A 17,861-nucleotide genomic window follows, 5' to 3' on the forward strand; every position below is an offset into this window, starting at 1 on the left:
TATCATTAATATATTCTGCTCAACTTTCTTGTGTTGGTTTCTGTGCTTATATGTTTAATTTCTCCTGAGTCAACTCTTTAGATGAGGAATCAGTAAATCCTTGATAGTTATATAACTTAGTTTTATAAGAAATTTCCAGATCATTTTCCAAAGCAGTTTTCCATTTTATATTATTATTAGAGTTCTAATTGTTCCACATCCTCACCAAGGTGTTTTTTTTTTTCAATTTTTTTTTAACTTTTAAAATGAATTTTAGCTTTTGTTACTTACTATTAAACATTTTTTTAAAAAAATAAACATTTGGATTTTAACCTTTTCTTTTTTTCCAATCCTAGGAATCAAACCCAGGACCTCATACATGCTAGGGAAGTGCTATACCACAGAACTATATCCCTAGCAGTTTTACACTTTTTTATGCTCTCTGAAGAAGGACTTTTATAGTTCAGAGTCCTCTAGATGTGGTCTAAGGCTCTGCTGTAGTTAGTGATATGCCTATCTTCTTGCATATGAGCATCATTTTGGTGCAACTGTATCATACTGACCTTGAAGTAAACTGAAACTTTTAGGTCTTTTTCAGACTAATTGTTTTTAAACCATGTCAACTTTTTATGTACTTAAGAAACTGACTTTTTAAAATCCTAAATGTAGGACTGTAAATTTATCCCCACCCATTCTATTTAGGTGATTTGAGAATACTGATTTTTAAATCTGTGATTAGTTGGATTGGCATTTCCTTCTAGCTTCCTGTTATCTACAGATTTAATAAGAGTTTTTTCTGAATCTTCTAAATCATTGATGTAGTTGCTGAATGGTTTAGATTCAAAGATGCATCAATTTTGTGACACAATTTTGGAGACTTATGTCTGTCTCTCTCTTTTTTTTTTTTTTTTGCATTATTGGGGATTGAACCCAGGAATACTCTGCCACTGAGCTGTATTCCCAGTCATATTTATTTACCTTTCTATCTATGTATTTAATTTTTTTGTAGTTGTATATGGACAGCATACATTTTTTTGTTTATTTTTATGTGGTGCTAAGGATCAAAACCATTGCCTCACACTTGCTAGACAAGTACTCTGCTACTGAGCTATAGCCCCAGCCCTTATTTATTTTTGATTTTGAGACAGAGTCTCACCAGGTTGTCCAGACTGTCCTTAAACTTGTGATCTTCGTGCCTCAATTTCCCCAGTATCCTGGATGATAGGTATTCTGGGATTACAGGTATATATACCGGGCCCTGTAAGACTTGCTTCTTGAATCCAGTCAGTGCTGTATAATTAAACAGGCCAACCAACTATGAATGTATCTAATTGTAAAATCATTCAGGTCAGATTTTCTGATGTCTTCTCACTAAAATTTAAGCTTCATGAAAGGAGAACTTTCTCTTTCATTCTCTTCTGTATCCCAGATACCTTGAACGGGTAGTATAGTTGTTGTTCCATAAGTGTTTTTGATTTGAATAAATGAAGGATAGAGATGAGGATTTTGTTAGATGCTTTGTGGGAAACAGCATCCATTGTCTCCATACATATTCCCTTACTGCAAAATGAAAATAATTCCTGCCAACAACCTACTTTTTGGCTTTTTCACAGAAAAGGAAGTGAATGAACTGATGGAAGAACTGTTTGAAACTGTGAGTAATGATCCTTGAGTGAGAACATGGGATGGCAAAAGTAGATTCTTGGGAATGTAGAGTAGGGGGTTGGTTGGCACTGCCCTGTCTTGGAGGCTCAGCCATTGAAGGGGAAGGAATGTCTAGTGTGTGTGTGCATGCATGCATGTGTATATAAGGAGGCGTGGGCCGCTGGAGTCCCAACTCCTTGGCTCCATATGCTAATTCTTTTCTTTGTCCCCCACACCTATCTGGGGGTAGTGTGTATTTATATTTATGTTTTTTTTTTTTCATTGATTTCCAAATGTTTTAAAATTTTAGGGTTAGGGGATAGTGGGAGTGGCAGGAATGGGGGAAGGAGGAGAGTAGCAAGGATTAAAGAACAAAGTGTGGAGGAGGTGGTGGAGTTAGTTCTTGATAATTACCTGTGTGTCAGTGGGGAAATTGAGGGCCTGAATGACACTTTTAAAGAACTAGATTTTTTGAGTATAGCCAACATGAAATTAAGTTCTCTGGCCCAACTTATCAGCTTATCTAAACTTTGAAAGTTGGAACTTATTGACAATTTAATTTCTGGAGGCTTGGAAGTCCTGGCAGAACCATGTCCAAATCTTATCTACCTCAGTCTGAATGGAAATAAAATCAAACATCTCAATATAGTAGAAGCTCTGCAAAACATTAAAAATTTGAAGAGTTTTGACTTGTTTAACCTTGAGATCACAAACCTAGAAAATTATAGAGAAAGTATTTTTGAACTGCTGCAATAAGTTACATGCTCAGATAGAGTTGGTCAGGAGGGTGACAAAGGACCAGACTCAGAAGAGGAAGATGAATAGGATGGAGATGAAGAAGATGAAGCTGGTTCATCTGAAGAGTATGAGAAAGAAGAGGAAGATAAGGAGGAGGATGAAGATGTAGCAGAGCCAGAATTGGGAGAGAGAGAAGAGGAAGTGAACTTATTATATTTAATGAAGGAATTCAGGATGGAGATGATGATGATTATTTTGAAGAAGGAGAAGAAGAAGAAGAGGAAGAAGGTCTTTTGGGGAAGAAGAAGAAATGAGATATTAAAGATAATAGATAGGGAACTGGAGTTGTAGCTCAGTAGTAGAGCGCTTGCCTAACATATGAGGCACTGGGTTTGATCCTCAGCACCACATAAAACTAACTAAATAAAATAAAGGTATGTGTCCATCTACAATTAAAAACAACAATAAAAAAAAAAAAAGAAAAAAAGACGGCTGGGGATGAGGCTCAAGCGATAGCATGCTTGCCTGGCATGCGCGGGGCGCTGGGTTCGATCCTCAGCACCACATAAAAATAAAATAAAGATGTTGTGTCCACTGAAAACTAAAAAATAAATATAAAAAAATTATCTCTTTAAAAAAAAAAAAAGGAAAAGAAAAGATGATGGACAGGAAAAGGTAACTAAATCATTCTAAGACCAAATTCCCTAATGTTTCTGGGTGTGCAACATAGTGGTTACATCTTTATTTTTTCATGTACAACAGCTATTCCTATAGAAGATAATGTGTAATTTGTTATAGAAAAAGTGTGATTTTACTATTTTTGCTTATCATTCCAAGATTCACTAGTCTGTATGTAGAGAAAAATTTTTCATCAATCCTTTTCTCATTAAGAAATTCTTCGGGGCTGGGATTGTGGCTCAGTGGTAGAGCACTTGCCTAGCACGTTCGAGGCCCTGGGTTCGTTCCTCAGCACCACATAAAAATAAATAAATAAAGTAAAGGTATTGTGTCCAACTACAACTAAAAAATAAATATTAAAAAAAAAATTCTTGGGTTGGGGCTATAGAGCACTTTCCTAACATGTGAGGCACTGGGTTTGATTCTCAGCACTGCATATAAATAAGTAAAATAAAGGTGCATTGACAACTAAAAAAAAAGTATTTAAAAGCTTATACAAGAACTCTAGGACCACATTAAGAGACCAAATTTAAGAATGATTGGAATTGAAGATGGTTGTAAGATGCAGGCCAATGGAATGGATAACCTCTTTAGGGAAATAATAGGAAATTTTTTAAACCTTAAGAATGAGATGGACATCCAGATACAGGAGGCATTAACCCCCATATAGATAAGTTTAAAAAAAAGAACCTCTCCATGACATATAACATATAGAAATAAGGACAGATTTTTAAAAGCCTTAAGAGAAAAACATCAGGTATCATTTAGACATAAGCCAATCAGAATTACTTCAGATTTCAGCTCAAAATCTAAAACCTTGAAGAGCTTGGAATGACGTTACAAGTCCTGAGGGGGTTATGGTGGGGGGAATGGAATAACTGTCAACCAAGTTTCCTATAGCTAGCAAAGCTATCCTTCAAAATTGTAAAAGATCCAACCATGGTGGTGCATACTTATAATCCCTTCCACTAGGGTGGCTAAGACAAGAGGACCATGAGTTCAAGATTAGCCTAAGCAACTTAGTGAGACCCGGTCTCAAAGGAAAAATACAAGGGATTGGGGATTTGGCTCTGTTGTTAAGCACCCCTGAATACAATCCCCGGTACCAAAATAATAAATCAAAAATAAATAAAAGCCTTCCAAAATAAGCAGAAACTACTAGGCCAGTACTACAGAACTTAAGAAAAACTTAAGGATTGGAAGACTCAGTGATAGAATGCTTGCCTAGCACATGTGAGGTGCTGGGTTCGATCTTTAGTACCACATTAAAAAAAAATTGATAAGTAAAATAAAAAAAGGTATTGTGTCCATCTATAACTAAAAAAATGTTAAAAAAAATAGTCAATGCAGAAGAAATAAAAATAAACCTAGAACTCACAAAAGAAGAAATTGCATTTCAAGAGTAACTAAGCAAATGAGAAACAGGACCAAATTAAACATTATCAATAAATCAAAAAGTCAGGAATTAATAAACTTCTCTCTATAATACTATTGAATGTAAATGGTCTCACTCTCCAATTAAATGACATGGGCTGTCAGAATGGATTAAAAAATAAGATCCCAGCCAGGCACAGTAATGTATACCTGTAATCCCAGTAACTTGGGAGGCTGAGGCAGAAGGATCATGAGTTCAAAGCCAGCCTCAGCAACTTATTGAGGCCCTAAGCAACCCAGCGAGACCTTGTCTCCAAATATAATATAAAAAAGGGCTAGGGATGTGGCTCAGTGGTTAAGTGTTCCTGGGTTCAATCCTCAGTACCAAAAACAAAACAAAAGACCCAACTATATATTGTTTGCAAGAGATTCACCTTACAGGCAAAAACAGCCACAGGCTGAAAGTGAAAGGATGGAAATTGATTTTCCATGTGAATGGAGCCCCAGCATAAGCAGGAATAAGCTATTCATATCTGATAAGGCAGACTTCAAACCAAAATTAATCAGAAGAGACAAAGAGGGTCACTTTATACTGGCAAAGGGAATAATAAAATATGATATAACAATAACAATAAAGGGGCAACTAATTGCAAAAAAGAGACACTACTCAAATTGAAGTGTCAGACTCCAGTATAATAATACTGGATGATTTCAATACTGGGTGATACCTTTCTCACCATTAGATAGGTCTTCCAGATATAAACTCAGTAAAGACTCTGGACCTGAAAAATGGTATTAATCAAATGGACTTAACAGATACCTATAGAATGTTTTATCAACAACAACTGAGTACTCTTTCTTCTTAGCAGCTCATGGAACCTTCTCCAAAATAGACCACAATATTCTGGATCACAAAGCAACTCTTAGCAAATCCAAAAAAATTGATATAATTTCTTGTATGTTATCAGATCATAACAGAATGAAATTGGAAATCAATATGACAAAACATGACAAACTATGTAAATACATGGAGATTGAACAGTACATTTTTGAATGATGAATGGGTAGTAGAAGAAATTGGCGGGGGGGATTAAAACATTCTTAGACTCAAATGAAAACAGTGATACAATATACAAGAATGTCTGGGACACTATGAAGACAATTCCAAGAGGAAACTTCATAACTGAGTGCCTACATGAGAAAGTCAGAATGATCCTAAGTGCAACATACCTAGTGTTGCTTATCAAGGTCCTTGGGGGGGAGAAAAATTCAAAACCAGTAGAAAAAAGGAAATATTAAGATCAGAGCTGAAATCAATGAAAATTGAGAATAAAAAAACAAAGTATCATGAAACAATTGGTTCTTTGAAAAAATAAGCATGATTGATAAGCCCCTTAGCTTTACTGACCAAAATAAGAGAGAAGATCTGCTGGGTTTAGTGGTGCATGCCAGTAATCCCAGCGATCAGGAGGGTGAGGCAGGAGAATCATAAGGAAGGCCAACCTCAGCAACTTAGTGAGGCCCTACGCAACTTAGTGAGATCTTGTACAAAGAAAATAAGAAGGCCTGGGAACGTGTTCAGTGTTAAAGCACTCCTGGGTTTAATCCTTAGTATTATAGAGAGAGGAAGCGGGGAGGGAAAAGAGGAGGAGGAGGAGGAGGAGCCAAATTAATAAAATTAGAGATGAAAAAGAAGAAATCACCACAGACATCACAGATCATTAGGGACTATGTTGAATACAAATCTAGACATATACCATCTGCCAGAATTCAATCTAGAAGATAGAAAACATAGGGAGACTGGTGACTTAACGAGATAGGAGCAGTAATAACAAGACTTCCAACAAAGAAAAGCCCAGGACCAGATGGATTCTTGGTTGAATCTTACCAGACTTTGAAAAGACCTAATGCCAATACTCCTCAAATTATTCCATGAAATAGAAAGGAATGTAATACCTCCAAATTCATTATATGAAGCTAGTATCACACTGATACCAAAACTAAACCAAGGATACATCAAAGAAAGAAAACTATAGAATAATATCCATGACAAACTTAGATGTAAAATTTTTTTAATATTAGCAAATTGTGTTCAACAACATATCAAAAAGATTGTGTATCATGACCAAGTAGGCTTTATCCTAGACATGCAAGGATGGTTTAACATATGCAAATCAGTAAATGTAATTCACCACCGCAATAGAGAAAAATCACTTAGTAAAAATGGTCATCTCCATAGATGGAGAGAAGGCCTTTGACAAAATTCAACACCCGTTCATGATTAAACAACAACAACAACAAAACACTGAAGAAACTAGGAATATAAGGAACTAACCTCAACATCACAAAGCCATATATGAAAAACCCAAAGTCAATCTCATAGTAAAGGGAGAAAAACTGAAAGCATTTCCTTTAAAATCTGGCACAAGACCAAATGTCCACTCTCACCACTCCTATTTAGTATAGTGTTTGAAATTCTAACCATAGCAATTATGCAAGAGAAGGAAATAAAAGGGACAAAAATAATAAATAATAAAGGAAGAAGTCAAATTATCAGTGTTTGCATATGATATGGTACTATATTTAGAAGATCCAAAAGACTACTAAAGCTAATAAACAAATTCTGCAAAGTAGCAGATTACAAAATCAACATACAAAAATCAATAACTTTCCTATATAACAATGAATCTGCTGAAAAAGAAATCAAGAAAACCGTTCGATTTATAGTAGCCTCAAATTCAAGACAACAACAGCGACAGAAAAGCTTCGAATAAATCTAACCAATGAGGTGAAAGATCTCTACAATGAAAACTATTGACCATTGAAGAAAGGAAGACCTCAGAAGATGGAAAGACCTCCCATGTTCATGGATAGGCAGAATAAATTGTTAAAAATGGCCATACTGTCAAAAGAAGTATATATTTTCAATGCTGTCCCCATCAAAATACCCATGGTGTTCTTCATAGAACTAGGAAAAACAGTCCTAAAATTTATTTGGAAAAATAAAAGGCCCAGGATCCAGGATAGCCAAAGCAACTAGAGCCAAAAAAGCAATGATGGGGGTATCACGATACCTGACTTACCATAATATGAAAAGACAGTAGTCTTGTAAAGAAGTAGATTGTTTTCTTAGAGGTGATCCAGGGATCTTTAGTTTGAAGGCATTGGCTTTTTTTATGGTTAAGTGTGTTTGAGTGGTACCCCCCACCCTTCTACACAAATTTAGTTAGAAAATAGATGTAGAATAATAAAGGTTCTATTCAGCAATAGAGTTTGTGGATTTGGGAGGAGGTTCTAGTCAGTAATATAGTTCATGGATTTTTTTTTTTTTTTTGATGTGCTGGAGATTGAATAGTTCATGGATTTTGCAATGATTGATAAGATTTTTTTTTAAAGAAAAATTGCTTATATTAAGTGCAGAGACAGGCAGGTGTGCCCTTTCTTCAGGTTGCAAATCATAACATGCCGATGGTTGTTTATTTCGTTTGTTTTGGGTCTGCATTTTTCTCCTCTTAACAATTTTTTTATGATCACCTTCCCTTCTTTTTTTTTTTAATATTTTTTTTAGTTGTAGATGGACACAATACCTTTATTTTATTTCTTTTTATGTGGTGCTGAGGAATGAACCCTGCACCTCACATGTGCAAGTGCTCTTCCACTGAGGCACAACCCCAGCCCAGTCACCTTAAAACCTTCTTGATTCATTCTCCTTTTTCTGTACCAAAAGAATGTTAGGCACTTATGGATACCCAGACAACCTTTAGTCTTATGCCTCTACCACTTTTTCAGACCTGTTTGGGTTTTAAATAAAGTGGAAGAAATTGACAATTTTCTGAGATAATGAATATTGCTATAGGTACAATTTTATGTAGCAAGCTCTCCTTACTGTAAATCTTTTATTTTTTTTTTTTATTTTTAAGTTGTAGATGGACACAATATCTTTATTTTATGTGGTGCTGAGGATTGAACCCAGTGCCCCGCGCATGCCAGGCGAGCGCGTTACCACTTGAGCCACATCCACAGCCCTGTAAATCTTTCTTGACTGACAACATGTAAGACTGAATTAGTAGGAAGAAGGAAAGCAGGGGAGGCTTTGGAAGCAGCAGCAGTGTTTCTCAATAGTCAGAATGATTGCCTGTTGATAATTAATGAGATGTTCAAATCATAAATCATATATATATATATAAAATTTATTTATTTATTTATTTATTTTGTACAAGGGATTGAAATCAGGGGCACTTAACCACTGAGACATATTCTTAGCCTTTTTTTAAATTTTAGACAAGGTCTTGCTAAGTTACTTAGCACCTCACCAAGTTGTTGAGGCTGGCTTTGAACACAGGATCTTCCTGCCTCAGCCTTACAAGCTGCTGGCATTACAGCCATGCATTACCACATCTGGCTTCAAATCATATTTTTAAGTTGGCTTCACCAATGATATGGATACGAACCCTGCACAATACTTATAATTTCTGAATAGAACCATTAGTTATTATTATTATTGTTTTAAAGCATTACCAGATACCAGCATTTAATTGGAATATAATAGATGTTGGAAAACTATTTGGGGCTAAATATTAAAATTCAGATATATTTTAAGCAAATGTCCATTAAAAATATAAAAAAATATTTGGCCTAAGGGTAAGTGTATGCTTCCTTACATGGCTACTATAAAATATAATGAATAGGGGCTAGGGCTGTAGCTAAGTGGTAAAATGCTTGCCTAGCATGCGTGAGGTACTAGGTTCGATCCCCAGCACCACATAAAAAATAAAATAAAGGTATTGTGTCCATTTACAACTAAAAAAACATTTAAAAAAATAAAATATAATGAGTAGATAAGTACTTTTCCCTTCTTGTCATGCCAGCTCCATGTTTAAGATAAGTGCTTACTCTTGACTATCTAAAGTTTTTTCTCTTTAAATATTTGTAAGTTTCTTTAAAATATGTTTTTTAGTTGTAGATGGACACGATTTATTATATTTAATTAATAAATATTTTTTTAGTTGTAGGTGGACACAATACCTTTTTATTTTATATATGTGGTGCTGAACATCGAACCCAGGGCCTCACACATGCGAGATGAGTGCTCTACCACTGAGCCCCAGCCCCTTATTTATTTATTTATATGTGGTGCTAAGAATTGAACCCAGTGCCTCACACATGCCAGACAAGTGCACTATCACTGAGTCACAACCCCAGCCCAAGTATTTATAAGTTTTTAAAAAGTTAGTGCCAGGCAGGGTGGCACATGCCTGTAGTTCCAGTGACTCAGGAAGCTGAAGCAGGAAGATCGCGAGCAACTTAGTGAGGCCCTGAGCAACTTAGTGAGACCCTGTATCAAACAACAACAAACTGTGAGTGTAGTTCAGTGGCAAAGAATCCTTGGCTTCCATACCCAGTACCAAAAAAAAAAAAAGGCAAATTATTTGAAGTTATAATTCTGTACTGGAACATATTTAAAATACTTAGTATGGTACTGCTGCTGCTTATTTTTTAGTTTAAAATGTAGGGTTTGGTATTTTAAAATAAAATTTTTTAGATTATTTGTGGAGAAACTAAAACAATTGTACAATTGACTGAAGGAAGACATTTGGAATAAATTTTATGGAAGGATTGGAAACTACAAAAAGCTAACATTTTGCTCCTAATTTTAACAATTGAAATGCCCTGGTTTTTTTTTTTGTTGTTGTTGTTGTTGTTTGTTTGTTTTTTAATTTTTTGGGGGGTGTAGGTGGACACAATACCTTTATTTTATTTATTTTTATGTGGTGCTGAGGATCGAACCCAGTGCCCTGCATGTGCTAGGCGAGCGCTCTACAACTGAGCCACAACCCCAGCCCCCAAATGCCCTGTTTTAATCTCAAAGATTCTCATTACATGCTGTGCCATATTATAAAATACCTATTTATTTATTTATTTATTTTTGTACCGGGATTGAACTCAGGGCACTCAGCCACTGAGCCACATCCCAGCCCTGTTTTGTATTTTATTTAGAGACAGGGTCTCACTGAGTTGCCTAGTACCTTACCATCGCTGAGGGTGACATTGAACTCAAAATCCTCCTGTCTCAGCCTCCTGAGCTGCTGGGATTACAAGCATGTGCCACCGCACTGGCTAAAATACTTATTTTAAAATGAAATGTATATATTGATTTTTTAACAAACATCCTATTGTCCAATCAAAATTAAGAGTTTTTTGATTTTAAAACAAATCTTCCACATATACAGCCTATTTAGTTTTGTGGGTGGTGTTTTCTTTTTCTTCCATATTTTTTTATTGGTGCATTATAGTTGTGCATAATGATGGGGATTTGTCATTATGTCTTTGCACATGTACACAATTTAACAATAGAATTTGGCCAGTATCACTCCCCAGTATCACTGCTCCTTCCCTGTGGTCGGTATTTTCATGTAAATGACTAGTGGTCCCATTTTAATGCTCTTCATATTGCAGTATGGATGTGGTATGTTAAGCTCCTTAAGAATCTCCCTTTTAGGGCTGGGGTTGTGGCTCATTTGTAGAGTGCTTACCTAGCACACGTGAGGCACTGGGTTTGATCCCAGAACCTCATTAAAAACACACACACACACACACAAAACAAAACAAAACCCCACAAAACTAAAATAAAGGTATTGTGTCCATCTACAACTAAAATTTTTTAAAAAAGAATCTCCCTTTTAAAACTTCAAAGTTAATACTTTTGTGCAACTGTGTTTTTGAATAAGCCCATGACTGTTAAAAACAATAAAACAGTATTCCTGATCATTCTTTTATTGTTTCTGACTCTGCCTTGTTTTTTTCTGTGACTGCTATAATTTAAAGTCTTTGAAACTGAATTGCTTCAAATAAATTGAAAATTTGTTATAATGGGGAAAAAAGAAAAAGAAAGGAAAGTAGATTCTCTAGCAAGCTTTGACCTTTGGTCTATGGAATTCTTTCTCCACAAGGTGGTCTGCCTGAGTAATTCCCCTGTTAGTCCATCCAGAAATAAATACTGTGGTGGAGAACATTTTACTAACTAGGAAATTCTTGATTTTTCATGTGTAGTTTATTCCTAGTGAGATTTTCCTTACAAATTTTTGATGTCCTCCGCAACTATCATTTTGTGTTCCCTTAAAGATAGATTATAGTTTAAATACTCGAGCACAAATACATAACCTTTTCATAAATTTGTCTCATGAAAGATATTTCTGTGTAAAAGATTGATGATTCTGAGTTACATATTTGCTAGTCTTTCTTATGCCCTTGAGGTTTGTAGGACCCCTGTGTGTCAGGGTTGAGACAGACTATTCTCCTGAGGCAGCTGACAACACATCTGTTTTCTTGAGAAAGCTGATTTTACCCACCTCTGTGACTGTGTCCCAATGTCTTTTCCTCCACCTTTGGTCATTCTTATCTTGGTTGATCTTTCTTATTAATTTTCACTTAATCATGTAACTGCTGGAGTGACTTAAATAGGCCCATTTCCCAGGAAAACTTAATTTTTCTTTGCCCATAGTTTCAAGATGAGATGGGATTCTCCAACATGGAAGATGATGGCCCAGAGGAGGAAGAACGAGTGGCTGAGTCTCGTCCTAACTTCAATACCCCTCAAGCCCTACGGTAGGCTAGCCAAGGACCTTGAGGCTTAAGAGTGGAGAAAAAGTCTATTTCTGAAAAAGTTTTTAGAAAATTATAATTAACAGTTTCCCCATCTTCAACTACCACATGTTACTTTTATAAGCATGCAGAGTCCTGTGGGAAATTAGGTGTGAAGTAAAAAGTCTCCTTGTTATGGGGCAGTGCAGCTACAGTGCAAGCTGTATCTGTTTGGGAAGGGAGAGAAAACAGTAGCTGGCATTCAGAGCAACCTTTCCAGGTGAGTGGTACTGGAGAGGTGTGAAGGACTCTGTGTGGCCAGCCACAGAAATTATCCTAAATTATAATATTCAGTGTGTCCCTTTTGTTTTCTTTATTTGCCATTAATATCTAGTAGATGTTATTAAAAATTATTAGTCACCTACACATTGATTGAGCAAACCATGAAGCACCTGCAATAATGTCCTAGGAGCCTGAAACACATGTATTGACCTTTTCACAGGAAGTTGGTGTTTCTTTTTTCTTTTCAGAACAGAGGTGCTTTTAAACTTTGAAGCAGGGTATCTTTAAGTTGCTTGAGGGTCTTGCTAAGTTGCCGAGCCTGGTCTTGCACTTGCCAGTCGTCCTCCCTCAGCCTCCTGGGTCTCTGGGATTGTAGGCATGTGCTATTGCGCCCAGTGAAGTTGGCATTCTTAAACCCAGAAAATAATTTTGTAATAGTTTTGAATCTATACTTTAATCTATTGTTATCCATTGTGAGTAGCAGCATACAATTATTAGGTGGATGGCTAAAGGCTAGGATGCAGTGTGTACCATGGGTGGAGCACAGCAAAAGCTAGCAGACCTCTCATTTGTCCAGTGTTGGTTTGTTTTTTGGTACCAGGGATTGAACTCAGGGGCACTTGACCACTTAGGCACATCCCCAGCCCTATTTTGTATTTTATTTAGAGACGGGATCTCACTGAGTTGCTTAGTGCCTTCCCATTGCTGAGGCTGGCTTTGAACTCAGGATCCTCCTTTGTCAGCCTCCCAAGCCCTGGGATTATAGGCATGCACTACTGTGCCAGCTGTCCTGTGGTTTTTTTTTTTTTTTTTTTAATTTATTATTTAAAAAAAAAATTTTGGTTGTTGTAAATGGACAGATCACCTTTATTTTATTTGTATGTGATGCTAAGGATGGAACCCAGAGCCTTACACGTGATAGGCCAGCGCTCTGCCACTGAGCCATAGACCCAGCCCTTTAATTTATTTTTTAGTTGTAATGGACACAATATCTTTATTTATTTTTATGTGGTGCTGAGGATTGAACCCACTGCCTCACATGTGTGAAGCAGGTTCTCTACCTCTGAGTTATAGCCCCAGCCCCTGTCCTGTGGTTTCACTTAACAATATTACCTTAGTAAAAAGCCTGGGATTCCTCTGAAAGCTACGCATTCATAAACATTTCAGTTTAGTGGAAGAGACAAGATATAGTAATCAGTATATAAAATCATATGTTTTAATAATATTCTTTCTACTTTATTCAAGAAGGGCTTTGACTTTTTAAGAAGGGAAGGCTAGGAAGCCTTATGGAGAGGTACATGGGAGAAGTTAGACCTAAGATGGGAGTAGTAGGTAAATTAGAGAACAAATGCTGTTCATTTGGAAGATTCTGTATCACTGTTAGAACAAGTCACAGAGTAATATGGATGTGTCAGTATAATGCAAGAATAATGAGTGACCACAGCCTCTTTGCTGTTTTGTTGTTCCTATTTTTCTTTCCTTGCTTGTTTAATTTCCTCTCTATTTGTATACTACTTAGAGGAGTAATTGTAGAAAAATATGATGGGGACACAATTCATAATCATTTTATTTATTTAGAAAGTTTTATACAAGTGGGTGCTGGAGATCAAACCCAGAGCTTCAACCATGCTAGGCAAGCTGTCTGTCACCGAGCTGTATTCCCAGCCCCAGAATCATCTTACTGAATCTGTGTAACAGTATTGGGAGTTTGATGTCTAAAATGGGATTTGAGGATTAGCAGTAAGTAGACATTTTCCAGGTTATTTTAGCATACTATTAGGAGGAACTGAATGTGTTGATGACCTAGAGAAATATTTAAATAAATCATCTCCCTTTTGGGGATAGTTTTGAGGAACCACTGGCCAACCTGCTAAATGAACAACATCGGACAGTGAAGGAGCTACTTGAACAACTGAAGATGAAGAAATCTTCAGCCAAACAGCAACAGGAGGTGGAGAGGCTTAAGCCTCAGAGTGACAAAGTTCATCAGACTCTGATTCTAGACTCTGCACAAAGAAAGAGACTCCAACAGCAGATGCAGCAGGTAACACTCTTCTTGGTCATGTGATTTTTGGATTATCTCATGGTCTGACACTGAAGCCCCAAATGAGCAACATTGTAAAAGTCAGAGATGGCCGTCTTACTACCCATTGAAACTGGGGAGCATCTCATTTTCACATCACTTAGGATTTTGGAGAGATCCTCATGTTCATTCCTAGATGGCTCAGGCAAGAATGAACATAAGGATCCTGATAGTATTCAGAACTGGAGATTACAAAGAATCTTTAACCCATTCTGAAATTTAATAGCCTTCAATATCAGACATTGTTTTTTCTTCTTCTTTCTGATCTCAGTCCCTCTGGTTTGAGGTTAAATTTTCTCTGGTTCTATCATTTTACTCAAGGGAATATGTCTGAGAAATTCATGCCAAGATCCTGCATTGTTCTTCATATTTTCTCCAGAAAGCAAAATATGTGTGATAAATTTGCAACATCTTGGTAAGGTCTCCTTGTGTACCTGAAATGGTAACATAACATGTCAATGTTTTATTTTCTTTCCCTCCCCAGCATGTTCAGCTTTTGACCCAAATCCACCTTCTCGCTATCTCCAACCCCAACCTCAGTTTGGAGGCCAGTACCACCAGGATATTTCTTGTAAGGTTCCAGATATTTCTAACTCTAAAGACTTGAGTGTAAAATTAGCTTGGCAAGTCATTTCTCATGTTATTCACTGATTATAATCTACATTTGTTCTTCTTTTCTGCATGTCTTTGGTTGCTATTCCTACTCTGTCCTGCAGCTTCCTATTTGCTTACAGAACATAAGCCATTGATTCCAGGGAAATGATAGATGTGTATTCAATTTCCTTATCTTTGGATTTATCCTGACTTCTTATTTATTTAGGTACTGATATATTTATAGATGTTGAAATAATCGTTCATTTGTTAGACTCAATATCAGTGCTTTATGTATAGAATTAATTTTGCGTGATACTTTAAAGTATTTTGGAGAAATTTTCTGTAATTTTGGATAGATAATGATGATATTCTCTGCTCCTTGGATAAACCTCTTTGGGATTTGAGTAGTGTATTTGCTAGTGCTCCAAGGTCCCTTGGTGGTCCAGCAGGGTGTATTCACCTCTGTGTTCAGAAGATCATGAGGAGAATTTTTTTTTTTTTTTAGGTGTTAGAGAAACCAAAAGATTTAAAAAAATAAATAAAAATAATGACCTTTAATTTTAAGAGTCTTAATTCTACCTTGGTAATTAGACCATACATTGACAAGTCTGCTGAACATCTAATCTGAGAATAAAACATGAACAAATCAAGTATTTGTTACACAATCCCTTAATATCTGAGAACTCAGCAAAAGAGAAGTCTTTTGGCACATGCCTGTCATCCCAGTGGCTTGGGAGGCTTAGGCTGGAGGATTGTGAGTTCAAAGCTGGCCTCAGCAATTTAGCAAGGTCCTAATCAACTAACACTCTGACTCTAAATTAAAAACAAAAAACGGGTGGGATGGCCTGGGGATGTGGCTCAGTGGTTAAGTGCCCTTGGTTTCAATCCCAGGTACCAAAAGAAAAAAGAGAGAATTCTTCATGGAATAATATTAATTATGAAAGAGTTTATAATTTCTACCTGTTTTTATTCTGAAGTAGGAGGGACAATTTATCATTCAAAGGCCAAGGGCTGCTGGTATTAATTGTCAGGAATTTCTTATGTTCTTCTTTATGTTCTGTTTTCCCAGAAAGAGCTGGGAACCTTTGCTCAAAGCTCCATTGCCCTGCATCATCAGTTCAACCCCAAGTTTCAGACCTTGTTTCAACCCTGTAACTTAATGGGAGCTATGCAGCTCATTGAAGACTTCAACACACATGTCAGCATTGACTGGAGCCCTCGTAAAACTGTCAAAAAGACTGGTAGGGGACAAATATGTCAACTTCAAGTTTTTATTTGCAACAAAAGATGGGAGCCTTAAATAATTTCCTAGGGATAATTTCCTAGGAGGGAGGACACAGAATACATATAATTTCTTTCTTTTCTCTTTTATCCTTCCTTTGCACTCTATCTGTATTGTAGAGTTACATAAGATTTGTGCTTTGATAAGGCATGGAGTCAGTGGACAGAATACGAGTAGAGATGTGGGACTCTGCTAATAAGTGGACTTGAATTATATGTAGGTATTAGTTATCCTGTCTAGAAAATTGGGGTCTGGTAAAGATGTAAGTCAAGTGGTGAAATTTGTCCATGTTAAGATTTTTATTTTCTTCCTCATAAGACCATATTATTTTATTTCCCATAATGATTATAGAGAGAAGGTAATATCCTCATTTTGAATGAAATGCTGATAGGGCAGTTAGATTCCCAAGTTAGAGATGTTATACATTTGCCATGTTCAATATTTTGAAGAAATTTTCAGGTTTAGTTTCTATCTTGTGTAGGTTTAAAATTTTTTAAGAAAATATTTTCTTTGTTCCCTAACACCAAATATTTGCTTCTTATTTGTTTTCTGATTTAGCAAATTATTTGTGTGTTGTTGTGGATTTGGGGTTGTGTATGGATTTGATTTTAAATCCCTATCTTGCTGGGTGTGGTGGCACATACCTGTAATCCCAGTGACTTGGAAGGCTGAAGCAGGAGAACTCCAAGTTCAAGGCCTGATTAAGGAATTTAGTGAGGCACTGTCTCAAAAAAAATGAAAATAAAATAAATATATCCATGAGTTTTATAGTAACTGAATATAGTTCAATTTAAATGTGGCACTGATGCCAACCTGCTTTCATAGCTGTATTTTGGTAATGAAAACTTGACTAAATACCAAACATAGTAATAATTTTTACACCTAGTGTTCTGTGTTTTTATTGGTGATTTAAAAATAACAGTTTTGGAAGAAGTATTGAAAAGGGATAATCAACCTCTCCTTCTGTAGTTAGATTAGACCCCTTGGCTGTAGCTGTAGCTGTTTGCTACAAGTGGTACCCTCACCATAGTGACTGGTCTCAGCCGACAGGACAGATTCTTGGGTGTTGGCGAGTTGGACCTGTGTTCCAGTTCTCTAGCATCACAGCAAACCCAGGCCACCTGCCAATGACCTTTAGGTTTTTGTCTCATGAATTCAAAGAGTGAAACCCACGGACAGTTGAGGGTGGGAGTGAAAGAGTAGGATTTATTCCAGCAAGAAAAGAAACAGAGGTCTTGCCAGGCGAGAGGGGACCTGATAGCAGGTTTCCATCCAGGTGTGCTAGTCTAGGGGTTAATATAGCTAGCAGGTAGGGTCATTGATTACTGTCTAGTGCTAAATAGGTATTTTTATTTGATAAAAATAAAAGTTATAAAGATAAACAGTTATTAGAAGAGTGCTAGTTAAGGCTGTTGATTTGGCCCATGACCTCCTGATTAGTTGTGCCCTCCTAGCCCTTGAGTCTATAGCCTTCACTCAGGTCTGGCCCATTCTAATTTTCCCACCACTCTAGAACAAAGCAGTCAGCTGGAATGTTTGGAATATTTATACAGGTTAATTTTAGGGAGTGACTTTTACATTTAGAAAAGGCTTTATGGGGCTCATTGCCCTGACTGCTTGTTTTAC

General features: G+C 36.5%; 1 protein-coding gene and 1 pseudogene across 15 annotated transcripts in view; both read left to right on the forward strand.

Moving 5' to 3' along the window:
• The window catches only part of Gon4l (gon-4 like), an 84,142-nt gene that overhangs the window by 45,521 nt on the left and 20,760 nt on the right, over nt 1-17,861 (forward strand). For 14 of the 15 annotated variants that reach the window (XM_048814714.1, XM_048814711.1, XM_048814710.1 and 11 more), the window contains 5 exons: nt 1,593-1,633; nt 11,915-12,018; nt 14,122-14,320; nt 14,844-14,930; nt 16,023-16,194. In XM_048814714.1, coding sequence (XP_048670671.1) covers nt 1,593-1,633; nt 11,915-12,018; nt 14,122-14,320; nt 14,844-14,930; nt 16,023-16,194 — 603 coding nt within the window. The remainder of the gene's footprint in view (nt 1-1,592; nt 1,634-11,914; nt 12,019-14,121; nt 14,321-14,843; nt 14,931-16,022; nt 16,195-17,861) is intronic. The other variant, XM_048814718.1, reaches the window with a different exon arrangement.
• Nucleotides 1,640-2,807, forward strand: LOC107156567 (annotated as a pseudogene).

The sequence above is a fragment of the Marmota marmota genome, unplaced genomic scaffold (assembly GCF_001458135.2).
Source record: "Marmota marmota marmota unplaced genomic scaffold, marMar, whole genome shotgun sequence".
Taxonomy (NCBI): domain Eukaryota; kingdom Metazoa; phylum Chordata; class Mammalia; order Rodentia; family Sciuridae; genus Marmota; species Marmota marmota.